Consider the following 25,766-nt stretch of genomic DNA (forward strand, 5'->3'; position numbering starts at 1 on the left):
TCCCGCCCCGGATGGCAGGCATCAAATCACGTGTTCACATAGATCCCGCTCCTTTGAGGACGCCACCCGGAGCACTAAGCTCAAATACCATACTCACTCGTCCCCGGCCCACTGACAACCCCGATCCCGACAGTGAAGCCCAGACACAGAAGGTTCCCCGGCCGTGCCGGCAGCTTTGCGCAGGAGCGGTACAGCCAAATCATCTTCCAGGTACCAGAAACTCACTCCAGCATTTTTTTTTACCATCGATTTTTTTTTCAGCATCTGCAGTTCTTTCTTAACCATTCCAGGTACAGAAGATGACGGAGGTCTGCGGGCCGGATGATTGAGGAAAAATAAATATGCCTGCGGGCCAGATGATTTTGGGCTACGGGCCGAATTCGACCCGGGGGCCATAGGTTGCCGACCCCTGGTATACAACATACTGAATCATTGGACAATATGGAAGTGAACATAGAAACAAATGTTTGTGTCTCAAGATTCAAAGCCAACACTGCTGAATTTGTGGGTTCTATGTTCTTTATGATAAAATGAAGCAGATTAGTTTAATTTAGAGATACACCGCAGAAACAGGCCGTTCAGCCCACCGAGCCTGCGCCGACTTGCGATCCCCACACACTAAAACTATCCTACACACACACTAGGGACAATTTCCAATTTTACTGAAGTCAATGTCTTTGGAGGGTGGGAGGAAATCAGAGCACCCGGAGAAAACCCATGAAGGTCACAAGGCTAACCTAAAACTCTGTGCAGACAGCACCCATGGTCAGGATCAACCCGGGTCTTATGTGCTGTAAGGTAGCAATTCAACTGCTGTGCCACCGTGGCACCAGATGTCGCTATCCTGTGATGCATCATTCTCTTTCCAAAATGGAATAAGGGTGAGCTATCATCGAAGGATATTTTGTGTTCTAATCCAATTGATGTCACATTTTAGTGGCGGAGTGCACACAATAAAAACGGCTTATCATGCAAAGCTCTAATGTTATACTATTGATTTGTAAATTGACGTTTTTAGTTGATGTTTAAACAAATTGAATGATACCATGCTGATGCCAATATCAAAGTGAACTTGGCTAAATGGATAGGAATAGGAAGGGTTTAGAGGAGTAATGGGCCTGATACAGGCATGAGGGATGCCCAGTGCCATCTGGGTCAGATGGGCTGAAGAGCCTAGTTTCATGCTGTGACTATGACAATTAAATGAGGATCCTGTGTCTATCGCAAAATGAAACTTTAAAAGAGCTGCTACCTAGTGAAAATTCTTGAATTCATTTAAAATAATTTGCCTGCTGTACATCACCATTTAATTTACAAGAGATACATATGCTGTTGTTTTTAAGGAAGGTTTGATTGCTTTCATAGAGAATGCTGATTGCTAACACCAAATGAAGCTGAACACTGTTGAGGATGGGAAGGCAGTTGGGTCATTTCACCAGGCAAGGTCCCAGTATCAAACATAATTGCAGGAAATCTGCACAATGCTTAGACTGCCTGTGACACTTCAAGGACTGCATAGCAGAATAATTAAGAGCCAACACTCATTTTGTTCAATTGTCTCTGTTAACTATTCAAGCTCTGTTAACTCATTTGGTGCAAATTCACTGCGAGCACTGCTGTTAAAATCAACTTGAACTTTACAGGGATCTTAACCATAACAGAACAAAGCAGCTTTGGTACAATTGATTTAATCTAGTCTCAGTTGGATAATATTTTTCACACTTCTGTTTATGTCACCTTATTAAACCTGTTAGCTGTCAGATAACAGATTAAATAGACATTTTTTAAAAACTCATGATCTCCAGATGTCAAAAGAAATTTGAACAAGACTTAAACAATTCTGGTAAATTTGAAGTTTGATGTGTAAATTATGACATATTTTGCACGGATATCTGAAATAAAATAATCGAATTTAATGCAATTGACAAACTTCGCAAACACAAATTTAATTACTATTCCAAGCAATATTTAACATGCATTTAACAAAATATTAATTAATATTTTCCCTCAAATTAAAATCTAGACTATTATCACCAACTATTATGCTTAATGACTGTTTACAAATGGAGGCCATTGCATGGTCCCGATTTCAGTGCTTAAGTTTTAACTGGAGAAACTAATTTAAGTAAAAGAGTTTCATCTCTCATGGAAGATTGAAAACAATATATCAACAATTCATCTAGATATTTCATAATTATATTACATCATCAAATGAATCATTCTTATTGTAACACAGGCATTTATTAATAATAGTAATGAGAATGTTATTACTAGTGTTTGGTTATAAGGTCTGGATCACTTTTTTGCAATAGTTTCTCAGAACATATTGGGTAGAAATTATATTCTAGGTATAAATATTTTGTATGTTGGATTTTTAAGGTTCAGATTATGATCGGTGGTTGGTTTGTTATTGCACAACAGCTAAGAATAGACCGCTTCCCCACACATATGTACATTTTCCAGCAACCAGCGTTTGTTCCTTTTTTTGCACAATTTAAAAACACTTTAATTATTATTGTGCCTAAAAATGCTTTTTGATGAGAAACAGACATGTGTTCTAAAAGTGGGAGCCCTGACCGATTTTTCCTATCATTAATCCAGAGGTGCTGAGTTTAGTTGTAGCACCCCAGCTGAGCTCAGTTGCCCCAGCATAGACCAAGGCTGAAGTCTAGGCCATCCTGGTGTGAGAATGGCTCAATAGCAGCTAGTACCACACACGATGGGACATCTGTGCACTGAGCTACAAGGACAGCAATCCATCTAATAAATATTTTGGCTCCTGGCGTGGCCAGTTTTCTTGGAGTTATTTATACCATGGATCTACTTTGAATTATGATGTGTGGAGATGTGATTATGGTACAGTGAGTCACTCTTGATTCATTGCATTTATGATATATGAAATTCACTGACTTCAATGCTGCACATAGAAACATAGAAAACATAGAAAATAGGTGCAGGAGTAGGCCATTCGGCCCTTCGAGCCTGCACCGCCATTTAATATGATCATGGCTGATCATCCAACTCAGTATCCTGTACCTACCTTCTCTCCATACCCCCTGATCCCTTTAGCCACAAGGGCCACATCTAACTCCCTCTTAAATATAGCCAATGAACTAGCCTCAACTACCTTCTGCGGGAGAGAATTCCAGAGATTCACCACTCTCTGTGTGAAAAAAGTTTTCATCATCTCGGTCCTAAAAGATTTCCCCCTTATCCTTAAACTGTGACCCCTTGTTCTGGACTTCCCCAACAATCTTCCTGCATCTAGCCTGTCCAACCCCTTAAGAATTTTGTAAGTTTCTATAAGATCCCCCCTCAATCTTCTAAATTCTAGCGAGTACAAACCGAGTCTATCCAGTCTTTCTTCATATGAAAGTCCTGACATCCCCAGAATCAGTCTGGTGAACCTTCTCTGTACTCCCTCTATGGCAAGAATGTCTTTTCTCAGATTAGGAGACCAAAACTGTACGCAATACTCCAGGTGTGGTCTCACCAAGACCCTCTACAACTGCAGTAGAACCTCCCTGCTCCTATACTCAAATCCTTTTGCTATGAATGCTAACATACCATTCGCCTTCTTCACTGCCTGCTGCACCTGCATGCCTAACTTTAATGACTGGAGTACCATGACACCCAGGTCTCGTTGCATCTCCCCCTTTCCTAATCGGCCACCATTCAGATAATAATCTACTTTCCTGTTTTTGCCACCAAAGTGGACAACCTCACATTTATCCACATTATACTGCATCTGCCATGCATTTTCACACTCACCCAGCCTATCCAAGTCACCTTGCAGCCTCCTAGCATCCTCCTCACAGTTAACACTGCCCCCCAGCTTCGTGTCATCCGCAAACTTGGAGATGTTGCATTCAATTCCCTCGTCCAAATCATTAATGTATATCGTAAATAGCTGGGGTCCCAGAACTGAGCCTTGTGGTACCCCACTAGTCACTGCCTGCCATTGTGAAAAGGACCCGTTTACTCCTACTCTTTGCTTCCTGTCTGCCAGCCAGTTCTCTATCCACATCAATACTGAACCCCCAATACCATGTGCTTTAAGTTTGTATACTAATCTCTTATGTGGGACCTTGTCGAAAGCCTTCTGAAAGTCCAGACATAACACATCCACTGGTTCTCCCTTATCCACTCTACTAGTTACATCCTCGAAACATTCTATAAGATTCGTCAGACATGATTTACCCTTCATAAATCCATGCTGACTTTGTCCAATGATTTCACCACTTTCTAAATGTGCTGCTATCCCATCTTTAATAATTGATTCTAGCAGTTTCCCCACTACCGACATTAGACTAACTGCTCTGTAATTCCCTGTTTTCTCTCTCCCTCCCTTTTTAAAAAGTGGTGTTACATTAGCTACCCTCCAATCCTTAGGAACTACTCCAGAATCTAAAGAGTTTTGAAAAATTATCACTAATGCATCCACTATTTCTGGGGCTACTTCCTTAACTACTCTGGGATGCAGCCTATCTGGCCCTGGGGATTTATCGGCCTTTAATCCATTCAATTTACCTAACACCACTTCCCGGCTAACCTGGATTTCACTCAGTTCCTCCATCTCATTTGACCCCCGGTCCCCTGCTATTTCCGGCAGATTATTTATGTCTTCCTTAGTGAAGACAGAACCAAAGTAGTCATTCAATTGGTCTGCCATGTCCTTGTTCCCCATGATCAATTCACCCGTTTCTGACTGCAAGGGACCTACATTTGTTTTAACTAATCTTTTTCTCTTCACATATCTATAAAAGCTTTTGCAGTCAGTTTTTATGTTCCCTGCCAGTTTTCTTTCATAATCTATTTTCCCTTTCCTAATTAAGCCCTTTGTCCTCCTCTGCTGGTCTCTGAATTTCTCCCAGTCCTCTGGTAGGCTGCTTTTTCTGGCTAATTTGTACGCTTCATCTTTTGTTTTGATACTATCCCTGATTTCCCTTGTTATCCACGGATGCACTACCTTCCCTGATTTATTTTTTTGCCAAATTGGGATGCACATATATTTACACATATTGCTCATGGTTCTGAAATGTGTAATGCAACAGTAATGGAAGCAGTATTATTGCAGCGTAACTGAGATCTAATTCAACAAACTATGGCACCAGTAAAGGGAATTAAAAAAATTAATTGTGCATTGTTTTGCACCAACAATCGTCATTTTTGGTGCTTTCCTTCACAATGTAATAATGTATGGCAAAGCAATGAAATCAACTCCTGATTAAAATGGTGAAGAATTATTGGATTTGCACATTGGTGCAATATGCTTAGTATAATATTATTATAACAATTTGCAAGCAATTTAATCACCTTCAAAAGTTATTATTGATTGCCTTAACAAAATGCTCTGTAGATTTGATTCATGAAACTTGAAAACAAGGATTGCATTACAATCATTTTGCCATAAATGAAGGGGCCAGATCCTTGTTGGACAGCCTGCACATTTCATTTCCCTCCTGGGTGTTGCACGAAACAAATGCGGACACGGGTCTCCTAATGTCCTTCCAACAGGTAGAAGCTAAGTCCAGCTCAGGTCCATCATGATTACTTCTGCTTTTCCATCATTTCTAAGAATGCCACTCTTTAGATCTTTCTTGAATACACTCAGCAACTAAGCATCCACATCTCTGTGTGCAGAGAATTCCAAATTTTTACCACTCACTAGTTGAAATTTCTTCTCATCTAAAGGGCCTGTCCCACTATATGAGTTTGCCCAAGAGATCTCCCGAGTTTTAAAAAAAATCAAACTCGTGGTAAGTATGTAGCGGGAACATCGGAGCTCGGGACGTCTCTTAGCGGCTCGTAACGCTAACGGCGGGTACTCGGGAAACGGGGTAAGCTCCTGAAGTTTTTTCAACATGTTGAAAAATGTTCACGAGAGCCCCGAGTACCTACGAACAGCTATTACCGTAATTCTCCGAGTTCGAATCAGGAGAAACTCGGGAGAACTCTTGAATTACCTCGTACAGTGGGACAGGCCCTTTAGTCATGAATGCTCATGCTCACACCCCCTTTGTCAGGTCTCTGATCCTTTGCAGCAGAAACATTATCACTGCCACAAGCTTGATCAAAACCCTATAAACATATTTGAATGTTTTAATAAGATAACCTTTGATTCTTCTAGGGTTTGCATCCAGGACATTGTGGGAAGCAACACAAGACATTGTGGGGCCCCTGGCAGAGCTTTTGATATCATTATTGACCATGATGAAGTACCAACCTCTTCCTCCAAACTCCCCCTGTGATTCTGCCCCAAGACCCTTTCCATGATCTCTACCCAGCCCCCAATCTTTCTCTCGCTTATATGCTATGTGAAATTATCTCCCCATGAATCACTTTCTTCCTCTGACTACATTCTGGCTCCCTTTGCTTTTTTATTAATGCCCACCTATTTCCTGGTGGAAGGTTTGCAAAGCAAAAGGTCTTTGTCCTTAATCACACGTGCAAGGCTGTGCCTGATACAATAAGTAATTCCCATATTTTAGTCCCAAGCCGGGATGAGCACTGACATTGTGCCACTCAAAGTGTGGAAGCGTATGTTGATATGCTTCTAACTCAATATCTTTTTTATAAATATCTATTATTAATTTAAACTTGTATTTTTCTTGCTGCTTCCAGCTCTGTGATTGGGAAGAAATAGAAGGGGGGGGGGGGGGGAGTCATATTTCATAGCCGGATAGCAACACATTAATGTCCAGCATCACCAAATAGACTTGCAATGATAAAGTGTTATTATACTTGATAATTATACCTGACATTCTCATTGGCATATTGTTCCATTTTAAGCTTAATCCATTTGTAAAACACACATATTTTACTGTTTATATATATATATATTGCTATCATTTATATTCTATTAGTTGTCGTGTATCTCACGAAAGAATGCAGCCTCAGGAAAATACTCAGTCAGTGTAAGAAACTTATTTTGCTAAATGGTAGTAGTGACTGACAGTGTGAGAACATCTGTTGAAGGGATTTATTGACAAGGCTTCAGTCTTTACAGTGTTTATTATGGTTCTGACCTAATGAACTTAATTTGTTGACATGTTTCTCCAAGTGTCTTATTTGATCCCTCTCACATTTCTTCCTACTGTGTTGTTTCTATGGTAACAGCAGCTCCTGGATCATCATCGTGTCCACCAGCTTGGAGCATACCAAACTCAGATGGCCATAGTTGGCATGACAGGGTCAGAGAGGCACAGGCCTGTTTTCAGGACACAGTCATCGCCAGCTGCTTCCACATCGCCGCACACCACCGCAGACCATCCCACCAGGCACGTCCATTCCACCGGCAGGAGTCCCAAAGGAATTCTTTAATAGGCATTCGAAATTCAGTATTCTGAGGCGCTCAACAGATTCCAATGCTGTAAATAACACAAATTGCACTTTTGTTACACCTCGGTTATTATTATTTTTATAACTGTTCATTGTCATGTAAAACCTTAGTTACTCAAAATTAGAGATCAGTCAGAACCAATTTGCTCCATGCTTATTTTTCTATTCTTGGATGTGCACTTACAACCAATTTCAGTTTAAAAGCTGTCTGGAATACATGTCGACAAACTACCGCTGCTATGAGATATTGAGTTTGAATGGGCAAGTTCTCTTAAACCAGAGAACTACAGCTCAATCAAACACATGGCCATTGCCTTATTTTTTCTAAACAGTTGCAGCATGTCATATAGATACTGTATCTATGCCATTGATATATCTAATTTTGCTCTCGCAACATGGGTAGCTGGCAGGCAAACTTAGAGCAAGGAGAGGAAAGCAAAGTGTAAGCACAGCCCAAACAATGTTTCTCTTCTCTTGAAAATCAAATAAGATGTAAAAAGTAATTGACAATAACCATTTAAAAACACAGTTAATTTTGCATTGGCAGAATAATAGGAGCAAATTTGTTGGCACAATTTAATTACAAACATTTGATGCTGACAGAATCATAACCTAAACTAAAATGACAAATCTTTTGTATGGATGGATAGAGAAAAAAAGTGATTTTATTTTATACTGCTTAGAAAAATAAAAAATAAAATGTCACCTTCATAATATATGAATAACATAACAAGTTATTTTAAAGTTGCTTAAAAATATAAACATTTGCTTTTTTTTAATGAAAACAGTTCTTCAGTTCAGCAACCATTTTGATTTTAGGAAATAATTTTAATCGTATGAAGGAGTAATTTATATGCATCTTCACAGTTTCAGGTTTTGCCGAGGAATTGTCCCCAAGATATAGTCACTGTTGTAATATAAGAAGAGATGGTACTTTCGAGAGTTGGTCTTTTTTGCACTTGGAGATCCATGTCTGCTGTATTTATTATTTCAATAGTGACTTGCACAATTAATGCTCTAGGGTACAATTAGAGAAATCTACGGGGTCATAGGATCATATATAACTTTGTGTTCAAAACATAAACAGCAAATTGTAATTCTTCTCTGCATTTGAATTTAAAGGTCCCTCCCAAAATATTGTTGAAGGAAAATATTTATTTGGTTTACTAATTTTCTAAACTTAACTTTTGAAAGTAATATTTTATTGCTTTTAATTTTTGGACTCATTAGATATGACCACATTTTGCTACAACAATATAATGCTCTGTCATGTCACTACTGAAATTATATTGAGTTGAAAGGGAATACAGTCTCGTATTAAATGATGTTGAATTTATGTACTGCAGATTGTTAGATCAAAGAAGAAATCACAAAATTCGATGTATGTAATAAATGAAACATAAAATTATGGTTGAATGTTTTATTCACTGTAAGTCAGAGGAAGGATCCCACTGAAGGTCTTCTCCTTTCTTTTCATTTTTTTTTTTTATGATCAGTTAATGGAATATTCTCGTTCTTCACATTTGAAAGAGGATTACACTCATTTTATTTTACTTCATAGATTTTTGGTTAAGGGAGAAAGGCCTAAAATGAGAGTAACAATTTTACCAATTTTACTCATTCTTGAGTGACGTTCCAAAAGGTAGTGCAAGAAGGCACTTTTGGGGGGCATTTCTGGGAAGGCAACACAGATTAACACTTTCAGATAGAGATCCACTGGGTTTTTTTTCTTCCTGGTGCTCCACAGACCCCATAGTGTAATTCCAGCAGGTTTACATGCTCACTGTTTACATATTTTCCTTTTCCTTTCTAATATATATTTTATACTGGCATTCCTACACCAATTGTACCTTTTTGATTAGATGTCATAATATGATTCTGGAGGTTGGGTATAGGTAAAGAGAAAGGAACTCAAATGGTATCCACAGAGTCTGACATAGATTGAATTTCATCCAGCAAGGTAGTAAGTAAGCAAAACCATTAATTGCATTTATTCACAGCCCTTTTAGGCATATGTCAAATTTAAAAACAAAAGATTGTATTATTTTAAATGTGATTTTTTTTCAATGTTGCTTTTTAAACAGCTATTAGCTGCTAGCTTCACAGTTCTAATTATGTGTTGTATATTTTAGCCACTTTGCTGCAGAAGAGTCAGACGACTGTTAAAATGTATTGATGTGTTGAAAAGACAATAAAAAAATTGAATAAATAAAACATGCATTTCTTTCTTTCTGAGTTGTGTCCACAATATTTAATTCAAATTGCACTTTCATTACTTTCAAGCTAAGTTAAGTTTTGAAAAATGTGTAATGTACTATGTTGCTTATGTTTTGTCTATGTTGCTTATCCTGCTCTGTGTTCAAGTCTTAGTGTGTTTTTTTCTCTCAAACCGCAATAATTTTCAGGATGTATTAAAATAAATCTTGTCCTGTAATATCCTCTGCTGGTTCCCTAACTGGCTGAATAATAACTATTTTCACATAGATGTTTTGAGTCTTAGGTTTACTGTGCAGAAGTATTTCCAAAATATTTTGAACGGAATATTATAAGTTAAATGTGCACCACTTCACATTTACTGCAGCAGAACAACCCAAGAAGTTGGTACAATTTGCAACAATATTAAATACTGTTATGTAAAAGAACCAGGTAAATCTGTATCTAAGATGACATTATCTTTCTGACCGAGATTGTACACTCAATAAATCGGAATCCTATAGATCTTTATTAATCCCATTCACCCAGCATTAATATTGTAAAACCTTCAGGTAAAATACACTTCAAATCATATTTTCCCTTCTCTTTGGCAAATATGAAAATTAAGAATTAAAAAATAATCTTAATGGAATTTACTTAAATTAGTGCAAGGAAGTAAAATAACTCTCTCATGAAGCCACTGACAGTCATTCAAATTCACTTCTCATGTCCAATCACTCAATGGACAGCAGGGTCATCAGATCACTGGTGGACAGAGCCCTTTCTATTTGTGGGAGGCAAAGCACTAACAGTGAACACAAAACTGCAGCATATCAGGGTGGCCCTCCAGGTTAATGGGTATTACCTTTGGGCCGTATTCACAAAGCTGTACTCCATCTCTTAAATTGCAGCCTTCCTCTTCTTTCTGGCTGGACCGTGAACTTTTCTGTAAACGTTCTGCAAAAGATGAATTGCTGGCAAATTAGAGGACACTGTCCTTTACCGTTTCAGTTCAATTCTTTTACAGCAGGAACCTAGTTAAACAGCAACATCAACAATCATTAATTAATTCATCCCAAACACACTAGAAACATTAGGTAAGGTTAGGTGACCCTTTCATGAATATAAACCGTATTAACACTAAATTAACACAAAAATGATTCCACATTAATTTAAGACCTGGAGAAAGAGCTATGAGGTATGATCACCAGAGGTGCTGATGTGCTTGGAAGTAGTTGAAGAAAAATGTAATGCAACAAGTAAATAGAAAGACAAAGGCCCTGATGTTTACAGAATGATCGGAATGTAGCTAGCAAGTGGGACACGGGGATACAGAATTGCTGGAAACTATTGTGTGGTGGTCCCGTTGAATCTAATACCAGAAGCTGTGGAAATTGCAGATGATTGGAATAAGAATACATCCATGAGGAGGGCGGGAGCGATCATGGGGGATCAGAAAATTGTAAATGGACGGGGGAGAAAAAATGGGTAATAGTTGACCGCCATGGAGTGGTCGAGATCATATTAGCAGTTAATCTGAAGATGGTGGGAAGAACTGGATCCCCTCTACCCACAGGATGAGAAAGCTTGAATATACTGCCTCTGTAAGATCACAATTCCCTGAAGCTATCTGCATTCCCCAACCAAGAAATTGGGGTGAGTGCACTGTCATCCACATATTTATCAGACACCATTAGCCTATTGCGATGTTAGCACACGTTGCCATAACCACATCACGATGGGATTAGGTCTCCTGTTTGAATTGAAGACAATCTAAACCTTGGATTTATAAAACAAAATTGTCTCAGAAAGTAACTAGTTACAAATGCAACTATAGGAAAACAATGGGAGATGCTGGTAGTGTAATGATTTGGGAAGCCAAAATATTACTTTTGATAACCAGTTATCTTGTTGATGGAAGCTTTGAACTCCCATATAGAGTCGTAGTCATACAGCATGGAAACAGGCCCTTTGGCTCAACATACCCATGCCATCTAACGTGTCCCATCTAGACTAGTCCCACCGGCCTGCATTTGGTCCATATCCCTCTAAACCTATCCTATCTATGTACCTGTGTAAATGTTTCTTAAATGTAATTGTACCTGCCTCAACTACCTCCTCCGGCAACTCATTCCATATACCTTTTTAAATTTAGTTTAGAGAGACAGCATGGAAATGGCCCTTCGGCCCACCGGGTCCGCGCAGACCAGTGAACCCTGCACATTAACACTATCCTACACCCACTAGGGACAATTGTCACATTTACCACGCCAATTAACCTACAAACCTGTACGTCTTTGTAGTGTGTGAGGAAACCAAAGATCTCGGAGAAAACCCACGGAGGTCATGGGGAGAACGTACAAACTGGGTACAGACAGCAACCGTAGTCAGGATTGAACCCGGGTGTCCGGTGCTGTATTCACTGAAAGGCAGCAACTCTACTGCTGCGCCACCGTGATTGCCCTTCAATGGTTCTTTATTGTCACGTATGCACAGCACAGTGAAATTCTTTTGCACAAATGCATAGTCGGCATACCTTGTCATCGTTTGCAAAGAAAAAGGAAAAGGAAAAAAAATTGATAGTCCAAGTCCAGTCCACATGTTGGAGGTCCAAATGTCCACACCCATGATCCAGGTAAGCCCAGCTAAGACCCAGGCTGCTGCAAGCCCATGACCCGAGGTCCCTCTCCTTGCCCAACTGCATCTGTGTCCCGGGGGCACCTCCTGTAACAAACCTAAAAGGTGTTGGTGGCCATATCCCGGTCCCTCTTCCACCAGTCCTCTCCTCCCGTCCGTTGCTCCCTGTGTTTCCTCCTTGACTCTCTGGTCGGCGAGGCTTCTGAGCTTCTCTGGGAGCTTCCTTTGTGTGAAAACCTACCACCCTTTGTGTGATATAAGTTGCTATTAAATCTCCTACCCCCCCCCCCCCCCACACCTTAAACCTATTTCCTCATTTCTTGATTCCCCTACTCTGGGTAAAAGCCTGTGCATTTATCCTCTCAATTCCTCACATGATTTTAGACCTCTCTGGCCGATCACCCATCATCCTCATGTGCTCCAAGGAAACATGGGCAAATTCCGAAAATAATATTGATTCCAGTTATATTTAAACTTTGCTTTTACCTAAAGTGGCACAAGGAGTTTCTTTCCCACTCATTTCACTTACGTGCACTTTCATTTTGAATTTTTGAACCAGGGTTTGCATACTTTGTTTGCGTCTGGCTTTTGTAGCTGCACAAACACACTGGAAGACATTTGCTTTTGCAAGTATTTGGATTTTGCATCAATATTTCAATTCAATTTATTTACGTTATCTCCTGTAAATTATATGGGCCAGAGAAACAGGCCCTTTGACCCATTATGTCCACAGCTGCTATCAAGTACCCATATTCATATTCACATTTACCAGCACTTGGTCCTTAGCCTTCTTTGTCTTGACAATTATGTGCTCATTCAAATTCATTTTTAATGTTTTTGTATACAACAGACAGAGTATGCAAAGAGTTGTCACGTATCGGGTTGCAACAAAGCTACACTCATTAGAGTCCCAAGGCTACTAGGTGTGTGCATGTTTAATGCACACAACTAAAACTGAATTTCTCAGCATGCATATTTTCTTTTGTAAATTGTGCATTCTTAACACCTTTAAGGGATGACCTGCGAGACATATATCTGCATTTGCAAAATACACTTGTAATCCAAATGGCTGTTATTATCTGATTTTCATTTGGACAAATGATGTGAATTTTATTTCTCAATTCTTCGTCATTCAGTGGCTAAAGATAATTATGTTTTTCACTGCTGCTTATTATAATATTCAACTATACATTATATAATTTGTAGTGGTTAATGATAAATGTTGTTTATAATTTCTCTGATGATTGGAAGTATTTTCATGTAAAAGAACATATTTGAATCATGTGATTTCCTCTCTCTTCCCCCCCCCAACCCAACATCTATACATAACTAAAACTCTGATCTTGTTATCTTCCGGTTTGGCGGTCTTTCTGTATGCGAAAAAAACGGTTCACGATAGCGCTACGATTTTCCGCCAGTTCACTCACCGTTCTCCTGTGCTGCGAGTGCACCGAGTTTCGTTCCGATTGGTTGAATGTCGTAAAAGTTACCAAGTTTTAAAAATCTTAAAAACCACGCTCGGTCTCTTGTCCTGCCAGTCGCGCATTTTAGTCTCTTCCCCTGTCACTCCCTGGGACGGTCCGCTCCTTCCTACGCCATCGCATCTTTACTAGAGCTGAGGGTGGCGGAGGTTTCCAACTGGACATTCGGAGGGACCCGAAGCAGCCCAGCCCAAAGCAGCAGCCCTGCCCCAAGCAGCAGCCCAGCCACAAGAAGCAGCCCAGACCCAAGCAGCAGCCCAGCATTGGAGACCCGACCCAGCCCAGCCCAGAGTCAGAGACTCAGCACAGCCTAGCCCTGAGTCGAAGACTCCAGCCCAGCCCGCAGTCAGAGATCCAGCCCAGCCCGCAGTCGGAGATGTCGCCGATGTCGCCAAACGGAAAGCGGAGGCTCTGATCCCGGCGGAGGAGAACGACCAGCGACCAGCGCCCGCTGTGAGTTCCTATCACACCACCAATTCCAGCCACTACTCTTCTGGTCCCCCACACTGGCTCCTCCCCCACCCCCGTGATGCCCACCTCTATCCATGGCTTTTCTCTGAGCTCACTCCCCCCCGCCCACACACCCCTCTCCTCCCACAACTGCCCCCGCCCACACAAACCCCCCAGCCACACACCCCCCGCCCACACACACCTCCCAGCCACACACCCCCCGCCCACACACACCCCCCGCCCACACACACCCTGCCCACACACACCCCACCCACACACATGCCCACCACACAGATCCTCTCCCAACACCCCCCCACGATTCCCCGCCGCCCACACCCCGCTGCCCACACACCCCCCGCCCACACTCCCCCCCACAAACCCTCACCACAACCTCCCACACACACCCACCCCCCACTCACACACCCTCTCACACACCTACCCCCCACACACCTACCCCCCACACATCCCCCCCCACACACACCCACACACACCCCCACACACACCCCCAATGCACCCCCCCTCACACACCCTGCCGCGCACACACCTACCCCCCCACACACCCCCCCCCACACGCCCCCACACACACACCCACACACACCCCCACACACACCCCCAAAGCATCACCCCTCACACACCCTGCCGTGCACACACCCCGCCACCCACATAACTCCCCCCACAATCCCCCCTGTCCCCACAGCCCCACAACCCCCCTGTCCCCACAACCCCTTGCCCACTTACCCCCACAGCTTCCACAACCCCCCCGCCCCACAAACCCCCCCTGCCCCCACAACCTCCCCTGCTCCCACACCCACCCCCCCCGCTCACACACCCCTCCCCCCACAACCCCTCTGCCCGCACCTGCCCACACACACACACCCTACACACACCACCCCCCGCCCACACACACCCCCTCCCACACACACACCCTTCCCCACACACCCCGCCTCCCACATCCTTCCTTCCCCCTCCCAAACCCCTCCCACCTACATACACACCTTCCCCCCACCCTACACCCCCCCCCCCCCCGCCACACACCCCCCTGTCCCCACACCACCCTCTCCACCCCTACACCTCCCCGTCCACAAACACCCCTCCTCCCCTCCCACCCCACACCCCCCGATCACACACCCCACTTCCCTCCCCCTCTCCCCTCCTCCACTCCCAAACATGAAGAAGAGGGGGAGGGAGTGCTCGGGGATGAGGGGAAATGAGCCACACTTGCACAGTTAGGGGCTATGGGTGAGTGGTGGAATATTGCGTTGGGGGAATGGGTTGCGTTGGGGGAACAGGTGAGTGGTGGAATATTGCGTTGGGGGACCAGGCCTTCCATGTGACTGGGACCCACTGGGTTCCACTTAGTCTAATTTGTACAGTAAATACCCATAGAATTGACAGTTTAATATAATATATGTTGACTATATAGGATCCGACCTTTCCGATCATTATTATACTATTGCTTTGATCTCTTACAGGGTTGAAATGAGATAAAGTTGAAAGTGAATAAGTGTAGAGCACCTTTTAGCATGTTAATGTTTAGCGCTGTGGCCAATGTGTAAAATATTGTTTGGTGACCCCTCTTGACAAAACATGTTTCACAGACATTTTTGGCTTGATTTTCTGTAGGTTACCATATTTACAAATGCTGTCAGGATATGTATCTTGCTCCTAAAATTGATGCATCGTGTTTGCTCCACCTGTTTTGAGTAGCTGAAGGTGTTGGGCTGAGATTCACATAAAACATTCCGTAGGACTTATCCACATCAACCTGGTGTAGCTGAAGGTGTCCTTTGGGTGTCATAATGCAGCTCATCCATCAGAGGCCTAAAAACCATGTGCAGACCCTATCTGGAATCAGCCCAAGAGAATTCCCTAAGGAATGGGAGTGAGAGGGAATAAGATTGCAAATCATCAGCAGTACACAGCGTTCCTGTTAGAGTCAGGAGGTGCATTTTCTCTCTTCCTATTCTCACTTTGTATTTTGGAGGCTGCAGCTCTAAAGAAGGTGCCCCATGAAAAAGATCCTGGTAAACACATTCTGGGGACCTTATATCTGATGTTGGCTGGCATCATAAGCACTTTCAATTTCCTGCCCACTAGTTGGGCAGCACACTTGAATTTGGGGAGTCATTCTTGGAATCTAGTTTGGATCCCTGACATTAAATTAGATGCCAAACAGTTTCATCTTACATATGTTCGCTTGTGTTTTAATGCCTCTATTTTTCATCTCTCTAACCTTGCAAGTGACACCATGCATTTGGAAGGCATTCAGCTATAGCATCATGTATGTGCACCAAATACATGTTTTATAATATAATTATCACTGAGTAGGTACAACTATTATCTTACCTGCCCTATGTGGAACTAATGGTTTTATGCCATACCTACACTTAATCACTCCTGATGTAGGGTTTAAACCTGAAATGTCGACAAATATGTTTTCCCCACAGATGCTACTCGACCTGCTCATTTCCTCCAGCAGATTATTGTCACTCGGTTTCCAGCATCCAGAGTCTCTTGTGACTACATGTAATCAGACTTAAAATCACTGGGAAGTAATATTGTCAAATTATAAACTTGGCATCTTTGCCTATCCAATGAGCCAAGTAAACATCCACAATCTGTATTGTTCAATTTGGTAAAAATTAAAATGCCTATACACATTCTTTGTAATTTGTTTAATATGATTAGAAAGCAACTCAGCTCTCTGCAGTGTAATTTTAGGATCTCAGATGAACCTGCAGCTAAAGTTCTCTTTCCGGAAACCTTCTGCTCGAGTTTCAATTACAGGTGCACAACCTTTTATCCGGAGTTCCGGAAACCGAAAAGCTCCGAAAACTGGACATTTTTTCCAGGATGTTGTCTGCACACCAAAGCTCGCGTTTGGCGCCAAACTTGACCTGAAACGACCCACGGTCAACCCAGGTCTGTACTACTATAGCGGCTGCCTACTCACCGGAGACCGGGGAGACACCTAAACATCTGTAAATCCCCCTTCACCCCCCCCACCACATAAAATCCCTCCAAACTAACTGACTAACATTTAAGCAATGATTTACAATGATTCCCCGGTCTCCGGGGAGGAGGCAGCCGCTCCAGACTTTTCAAGCCGCCCGCGTTACCTACCTAATCTACGCTAAAAATCTTCCATTACGAAATCCGAAAAATTCCGAAATCCGAGAAGTGTCTGGTCCCAAGGCTTTCGGATAAAAGGTTGTGTACCTGTACTACCAGAATCAGGCAGGTTCCTGTGGCTGAATTTACGTTCTTCATATTTGTTTCTTTTAGCGATTACGAGGTTGAGAAGCCATTTTGGAGGAATTACAGATGAAGCATTCTGAATACAGTTTGCTACTCTTTGGTACCAACTCACTTAACAGGCAGAAACTGGACATAAAGAGGCTGCTGGGTTTGGAGAGCCTTCTACTGACAGGACCACATTCCACAACATTCATCAGTCACTACTGATGTCAGCTCAAGTCACTTGGCTGAAAGTATATTAAATTGTCATATCTCCCAACATATTCATCATTTCTTAGCATAGTTTTATCAGTGGGAGCCATTTTGCCAGGAAGTGCAAATTACAAACATAAAAAAAAGAAAATAGCACAGAAACAGGCCCATTGATTCACATATTCTGCGCCAAACATGATGCTAAATTAAACTAATCCCTCTGCGTTCGTATGATTCAATGATGATTCAATGCATTTTCCAGATCCCTACATTCCCTGCATATTCACATACCTATCTAAAAGCCTCTTAAACATATCTACATCCACTGCCACCCCTAGCAGCACGTTCCAGACACCTACCACTCTCTATGTAAAAAGCATACCCCATACATCTCCTTTAAATTTCCCCCCTCTCATCTTAAAGCTATGCTCGCTATTATTTGAATTTTCAACCCTGGGAAGAAGATTCTGACTGTCTAGCCTCAGCCCCTGACACTCCGGAGAAAACAATCCAAGTTTTTCTGATCTCTCCTAATTGCTAATACCCTTTAATCCAGGCAGAAACATGACTTGCTGACTCTTATACTCAATGCCCTTTCCAATGATGGCAGGCATTCCATACACCTTTTTTTACCACTCTATCATGTTTCGTTGCTACTTTCCGGGTGATGTGGACTTGGACCCCAAGATGCCCCTATTCATCAATACTGTTAAGGATTCTGCCTTTGATTTAAGACTTTCCTGTTAATTTTCATTTCCCAGATGTAATACCTCATATTTGCTTGGAATAAATTCCATCTGCCATTTCTCTGCCCAACTGATCTATATTCTGCTGCATCCGTTAACAACCTTTTTCACTGTCCTTAACTCCACCAATTTTTGTGTCACCTCAAACTTACTAACCATCCCATCTACATTTTCATAATTCCATTTATATATATCAGTTTCCCCATAACTGACATATGCTGCACCTACCAATAATATGCTGAGTTATTCTATTCCCCTTCTTAAACAAAGGAACACTATTGGCTACTCATCATTCCTCCAGGACCTCACTTTTGTGACACCCTATACGTGGTGGCTCTTTGCATATTTTGTGTATGGTATGCAAAACAAAGAATTTCACTGTGACATGTTACTTACATGCGATAATAAATATCAATTGATCAATTGTCTTAGTCAAGACCCCAGTGATTTCCCCTCTTGCCTCTCCCAACAATCTGGGATGGATCCCACCAGGCACGGTGGATTTATCCACCTTAAAGGTCTTCAAGTGGACCAACACCATCTCCTTGATCGCAAAATGCCCTGGCATATCACTATTCCCCACATTGGTCTCACTGTCCACCATGTCCTTCTTCTTGGTAAATACTGATGCACAGTACATGTTTAGTACCTCGACTACATCCTCTGATTTCAAACATAAATTCCCTCCTTTATCCTTGAGTGGTCCTACCCTCTTCCTAGCTCCACTCATGTTTTTAGTGATATATAATGTCTTGTGATTCTCTTTATTTCTATTTGCCAAAGACGTTTCATGGTCCCCTCCTAATTCCCTGCTTCATTTCTTCCCTGTTTTCTCTATATTCCTCAAAGGACCATATATTCTTCAAACATGCCTATTGAAATAGGAAATGAAGAGCAATGATCTCGGGCTATTCTAGTGGGAGACTGTTCCGCCCTTCAAGTCTATTCTGACTCCTGTACAGCAATTCTGTCCCTTTCTCTACTTTTTCCACTTGGTCTGGAATTTAAATTTCTTTGCTGCCAACAATTTTCATCTGAAAGTTCCAATTTATTTTGTTTTCACCAATCCTACAGTGTCCTGGTCATAATTACATTATTTCTGTATCATTATGTATCATTACAGATTCAAATGACTATATTTAATTTTTTTTCTATATTTCCACATGCACCATAATTGCTATTCCAGCCTAACAACCATGTTTCTTCCGAAGAAACATGATTTACAAATTACTCATGCAATGGGGAATGAAAAATGCATGATTATTTTACTTTTAAAAACTTGTAGGACGATAGTCTGCTACAATACACTTACCATAAGATGTAGAAAGTGCACGGGACTGAAAATTATAGATATAATGAACTATGTGACATGAAGCTTAATTTTAGGAAATACTCAAAGTCAGATCAGCTGATTGTTAAACAGCCTGCTTGATTACACTTTAGGAGAGCTCCCCCTCCCCACATCCCATTCACCATCAACAACACCACAGTCACATCTGTGGAGTCTTTTAAGTTCTTGGGAACCATCATCTCCAAGGACCTTAAATGGGGGGCCACCTTCGACTCCACAGTCAAGAAGGCACAACAGAGGATGTGCTTCCTACGGCAGCTGAGGAAGCACAATCTGCCACAGGCAATGATGGTCCAATTCTATACAGCCATCGCAGAGTCTGTCCTCACCTTCTCCATCATGGTCTGGTTTGGCTCAGCCACCAAGCACGACATCCGGAGGCTGCAGCAAATCGTTCGATCTGCTGAGAAGGTTATTGGCTGCAACCTCCCCCCGCCCCCCCATTGACGAACTGTAAACTGCAAGGGCCCGGAAGTGAGTGGGTAAGATAATGTCAGACCCTTCTCACCTTGGCCACAAACACTTTGAGTCACTTCCCTCTGGAAAGCGACGCCGGACTGTCAAAGCTGCCACAACCAGACATTAAAACAGCTTTTTTTCCACGAGTAGTAGCTCTACACAAATAACAAAAATCTGTAGCCTCCTTTTGCTCCAGTATTTTATTTAATTAACATGTTTAATCAATAAAGTTTTATAATTAATGTTTAATGTTTTATGTGTCATTCCTAACTGTCACTGTATGTCATGTTGTCACTTGCAGGTGGAGCACCAAGACAAATTCCTTGTATGTGAATACTTGGCCAATAAATTTATTCATTCATTCATTTCCTGTCAATTGACTTCAACAGAGAGGAACATTGGAAAGTTTATATTATAAACAATTGATTTGTGTTGCATGATACACCAACAGCTAAAACTGTTCCTTAGAATTCTTAAAACGAATCCACGCTGAATATAATCGTATATGGGAAATTTGTTTCTTTAAAGAACAGTCAAAATGAAACATATGTGAATATCAATCCATCATAATTCAGCTAATTTTTGATGGGACAATGATGGGAGAGCATCCACATTTCAGGATTCAGAAGAGTTACAGTACAGAAAACTTCCACTAGGATTCTGCTTCTTGTTACTATTCAGTAGCCATAATTGAAAAGGTGATCAAGTTGCAACAGGAGAGGATATGACAACCAGTCCCTCACTGATCCATTGATTTTAATTTCATTTTTTACACACAAAAGAGAAAATAACTCTTCCATTTTTCCCACACCATTGAGAAAGATGGGAAAAGATATTGAGACAGATAACATCCTGCACCCGTCTTGGGTCCCTGGTCCTGCTAATAGCAGAATCACCAAGAAAAGGATAACAATAATCCTTAACTTAGCATGTGAGTTATTTAAGTTTACGCACGTACAATCCAGAGTCCAGCAATATACTCCTTCTCCCTTTGTATAAGCCCCAAATATCTATTAAATTACCCGAAATAATTTTCTATCCTTCCACTTTAGGATCCTTCAAAACTATTTCAAATGTATTTTACCTCTTTGTAGGGTATCCCTTGGGCAGTTCCACATTGATGACAGCCAAAATTAACTAAAGTGCATGTTAAATATTCAGCCTGCTTTGAATCAGGACAAAAAGGTTTGAATCAAGTTTTTGAGGTTTTCTATGAGATATTTCTCCAAAAAGAGGAACGTTCAGGTTTATTTTACCTGAGCTTCCACAGCAAAAAGGGAGGAGATAGAAAATTAGAAAGTAATGGGTGTTAATGAAATAAAGAGAAAATATTTCAAATTAACAACCCATGAAATTAATCTCATGTGAGGTTACAGAGATGTGAATGTTTTTGTGCTCTATGCTCTTCTTCCAAGATTCCTCAGTTTATGACATAGAAGTCGCTTCAAAAATGTAAAGAATGCAAAACACAACTAGCAATATTAGGACTCTACTCATTTTTACTTTTCTTACCTCACCTAGGATCTGTCAACAAAAAAAACTTCACCACTCTCCCTTGTGGGGGTCTTGGGGTAAGTAAAATGTTTGTTGTTGCCCATTCTACATTGTTCTGTTTCTTTTAATTCTGCACACTATATTAAGCCTTTGTCAGGCTTTCTTTAAAGTCTGACAGCTGGAGAATTTCCGAACCATTCTCAAGCAAAACATGTTTCTCAGCGAGTTACTGAAACAATGTTCTCTAATGTGTAACCCCAGATGGAAAAGTCATCATTTGTGCAGCCCCGTTTGAGCTATCTTTCCTACCATACTTCACAAATATTCTCCCACATTAAATATTAAGGAAGTCCTTGCCCGTTTAAGTGATACAGCATTACCTAAAAAAAATGACATAAGTAGCATTTTCTTAAGAGTTCCCCACACTAATCACTCCCCCTTCGCTTTTAATAGCACTGATGGTCTGACCTCACCATTCACCAGACAGGAAGTAGCAGTCACTGAGATTTACTGATGAGAGGCACTGATGATTTACAAACTAGTAGATATATTTGTCTTGCGATATATCTTACAACAGCTATAAAAAAAGCTCTTAGCGATTCATCCTAAATTAAAATATATCATAAAATTCTTCTGGAGTTTTAAATCTAGTCTCAAGCATTCTCTTTCTCCTCTCTGCCTCACCCCCCAAAAACAAAATAATGGTAATAAGGTCTCTTGTGTTAAATTGCAGTGAGACATATTTCAGGAAATGTAACAAACCCAGAAGAAATTCTCATGTAATGATAATCCTGCGTGGAAATGGGAGATACCAGAAAATGTATCTATAAATGAATGGGAAAAAACAAGACTTGGTGAGTTTATAAACAACACAGATATAATGTACAGCAGTAATTGCTGGATGTCTCCTTAAGTGCACTGTGGTTGGAAAGATTCACAATTGCCACTGTGCTTGCAACTTATGACCGATTCATCTCTGCCACTACTTGTGGCTTTGCATCCTACAAGTTGCTGGCCTGAATATTTGTGGGGTGATTACTGATGCCAAACATTATAACCATCCCGATTTCTAGATTAGCGGCTGTAAAATGTACTGAAGCAGAGACAGTTGCTTCAGTTACCGGACAAGAATACATCTGAATGTTTTCAGACTTTGCAGAAACAAGTATTGAAAGTATGTCTTTGGAAATGGTGTCCAAACATAATTTGAGTTGATTCTTGAAAAAAATTCTTACAATGTGAATAAAACTATTGTTTATTGGAAATAACAATAATAATAATAATAATAATAAACTTTATTACGGACTCAAGGTCCAGACAAGGGGCAACATTACATAAAAAATGCATTGCATATCAAATATCATAAATATATATAAAATCATGGTATATCACATAAAAACATCATCATTTATATTTAACAAAAACCCACAATACTTAAGTTAAAAATCCAGATTAAAAGATGATCAATGTCCTACAACGAGACAACGATACCAGTGTCTCCATAGTGAAATACATAGTGAGTCTTACAATATCTGGAGAGAAGATATACATTATTTATTTTGTCCAAAATTGAATGGCTACTGAAATTTCCAATAACTTCTGCTTCACCATATTTCCACATCCTAGCATTTCCTTTATTACTAAAAGCTTTTATTTGATTTGCAGAAGCATGGATGAATATTTTTTTCTCAAGCTAATATGTTGTTACAAACAAGAGTAGAATGACAAGCAACTGAACTAATGTTTCCATGTTGATTAATCTTAGCTCAAAAGTGTCATTTCTTTTTAAATAATCAGAGCCTTTAATCTCCTTGGTAGGTTCAAAACAAAACTGCAAATAGAAACAAGTCAGATTTTATGACAATACCATCATCAGCTGCTTTGCTTCAAAAGGCTTTGCAGCGTTTGTTGTCATTTATAACTTGGACCTGAAACAATCCACAATTCTCTAGGCATGCTTAGCAAAATTGATAACAGATCTTTCTCTCCCTTTGCGTGGCTCAGAGGAGGCAATTCAAATCATCACCAATGGCAGCAAATATTACTTTTTGACAGGGTCATAAAAATATAAAAGGACTGTGCCCATGACACTGGATGAGAAATGAGTTCTTAGGTTGGCTCGGGTTAATATATCTAGATTAGCTGGTGGCTGGGGGTATTTGATGTTTCAAACAGGATATGACTTTATATAAGATGGTTTCTTTCCTGGTACCCTAGAGAATTCCCAGCATACATCAGAGAATACCAGTTAGCTTGTCTCATCTGAATTGGGGCAATTCATTGAAATTGTACCTAAAAGCTCCCGGATGGTAAAATTGGCAGAAACATAACATTGGGCTTCTTTGACTAGTGAGTGGATCATTGGAATTAATTTTGACATGAGCTGAGTCAGTCACATTGCACTCTTGACAGTGATTTGCTTTGTGAGGCATTTGGTTAAGAACTATATCTTTCCAAGCTCATAGAGAGAACGTTTAGCAGTAAAATCACAGTTGTAGGAACTTTAAAAAATTGTAGTTAATTTAAAAGAAGTAAATAAGCAGAACCTTACCCCCACATCCATATGTCAATGGTCTACTACTATGAAAATATGTGTGTCACATGTTGGGGAATCTGCAGCTGTGTGTTACTATCCTTCTTAATGGCTGACTCAATTTCCCTTATGACATATAATACAAGAACAGATGCAATAGATTCGGTATATGCTTGTCTCTGAACTTGACAATGAGCAAGTGATGAGGCCACTGGGACTAATAGTTTGAGAGTGTAGTATTTGGAAACATAAATATTAATTTTCTTCAGAAAAAAAACACACCATACCTAAACGTTTTCAAAGATAAAATCATGCAGGTAGGATTTAAACGTTTTTAATTTTAAATGTTGAAAATGTTCTTTTTCATTAATTATGCAATGCCTCTCAGTGTGCAAATTTAACATCTGTGCTTACCTTGAATATCACTTATTGATAATTAAATTTCAATTTTTTTTCCAGAATAATATTGAAATGCTTCCATGTAAATGTCAAACATGACTCATATATAGACAAAGTGATATAGTGCTTTTGGACACTCTTTCACATCAAGGGTCTGGGTTTGAATCACATCCAGAATGAAAAAAGTTGAAAGGCTCCAACTGGCAGCTGCAATAGTTCACTGTAAAATATGGTTATGTCATTTCTGGCCAATTCTCAGTGAACCTACAGCACGCAACTATCCAGATTCTGACACTAATTGTTTGCAATTGAAAATCCCTGGTATAAAATATAGAAAGATACTGGTGCAATGCTCTGATCGAGTCGTTCTTATGTTGCAACTAAGTAATGTTACTGGACAACATACAGTAGATGGAGCTTGTCAATTGACAGCATTTCAGGAAAGAAATACAAAACTTTCAACATCTTCAACATGGTGGTGCAGAAAAAGGATTTCCTAGATGGAACATATATTTTCATATTGCCTTACCAACACTTGATATTGAAGAGACATAATGTAGCCTTTCAGCTGTTAAATACTGTACTCACTACTGCCTCCAAAGTTATGCCAACTCTTTTATGCATTAAAAAAAATGTATTTTCAATGCAAATTTACACAATTAAAAGCAAAAGTTTGCTACTCTGCAGAAGTAATTTGATTCTTTGCCATATTATGTCACAGGATTTTTAGACATCAGAATATAGTCACAAAAAGCTGGAGTAACTCAGCAGGTGAGGCAGAATCTTTGGAGAAAAGGAATAGGTGACATTCCGGGCTGAGACCCTTCCTCAGACCCTTCAAGGAAGGGTCTCGACCTGAAATAGGTCTTCTCTTCAGAAGATGCTGCCTGACCCGCTGAGTTACTCCAGAGATGCTGCCTGACCCGCTGAGTTACTCCAGCTTTTTGTGGCTTCCTTTGGTTTAAACCAGCATCTGCAGTTCCTTCCTACATGATATTTAGACATCATTGGGCTGCAAGATTGCCGTGTCTTGTCCCAAAATATTGAACATGTCTCTGCCTCCTCAGATTCCGGCTGACCCACTGAGATCTTCAAACAGTTTGTTTTTTGCTGCACTTTCTAACTGGTCACTACAAAACATATGCACCTTCAGGCACCATCTAATCTAGATGCAAGTGGAAAGTGAAGATTATGAAGATTATTTTGTCCCTGGCCTTCCTAATGAATTGGGT

General features: G+C 40.6%; 1 protein-coding gene and 1 long non-coding RNA gene across 6 annotated transcripts in view; one reads left to right on the top strand and one right to left on the bottom strand.

Annotated features, from left to right (window-relative positions):
- hdac9 (histone deacetylase 9) overlaps positions 1–9,555 on the top strand; it is a 503,463-nt gene extending 493,908 nt beyond the window's left edge. For 4 of the 5 annotated variants that reach the window (XM_033045918.1, XM_033045937.1, XM_033045945.1 and 1 more), the window contains one exon: positions 7,120–9,555. In XM_033045918.1, coding sequence (XP_032901809.1) covers positions 7,120–7,323 — 204 coding nt within the window. In that variant the 3' untranslated portion in view covers positions 7,324–9,555. The remainder of the gene's footprint in view (positions 1–7,119) is intronic. The other variant, XM_033045928.1, reaches the window with a different exon arrangement.
- On the bottom strand, positions 7,262–24,265 carry LOC116988924. Its single transcript, XR_004416088.1, has 3 exons — positions 24,154–24,265; positions 10,400–10,491; positions 7,262–7,370 (listed from the first exon to the last, which is right to left on the bottom strand). It is a non-coding gene; the product is annotated as an uncharacterized LOC116988924 (long non-coding RNA).
- Positions 24,266–25,766: the final 1,501 nt, after the last annotated feature.

The sequence above is a fragment of the Amblyraja radiata genome, chromosome 2, assembly GCF_010909765.2.
Source record: "Amblyraja radiata isolate CabotCenter1 chromosome 2, sAmbRad1.1.pri, whole genome shotgun sequence".
NCBI lineage: Eukaryota > Metazoa > Chordata > Chondrichthyes > Rajiformes > Rajidae > Amblyraja > Amblyraja radiata.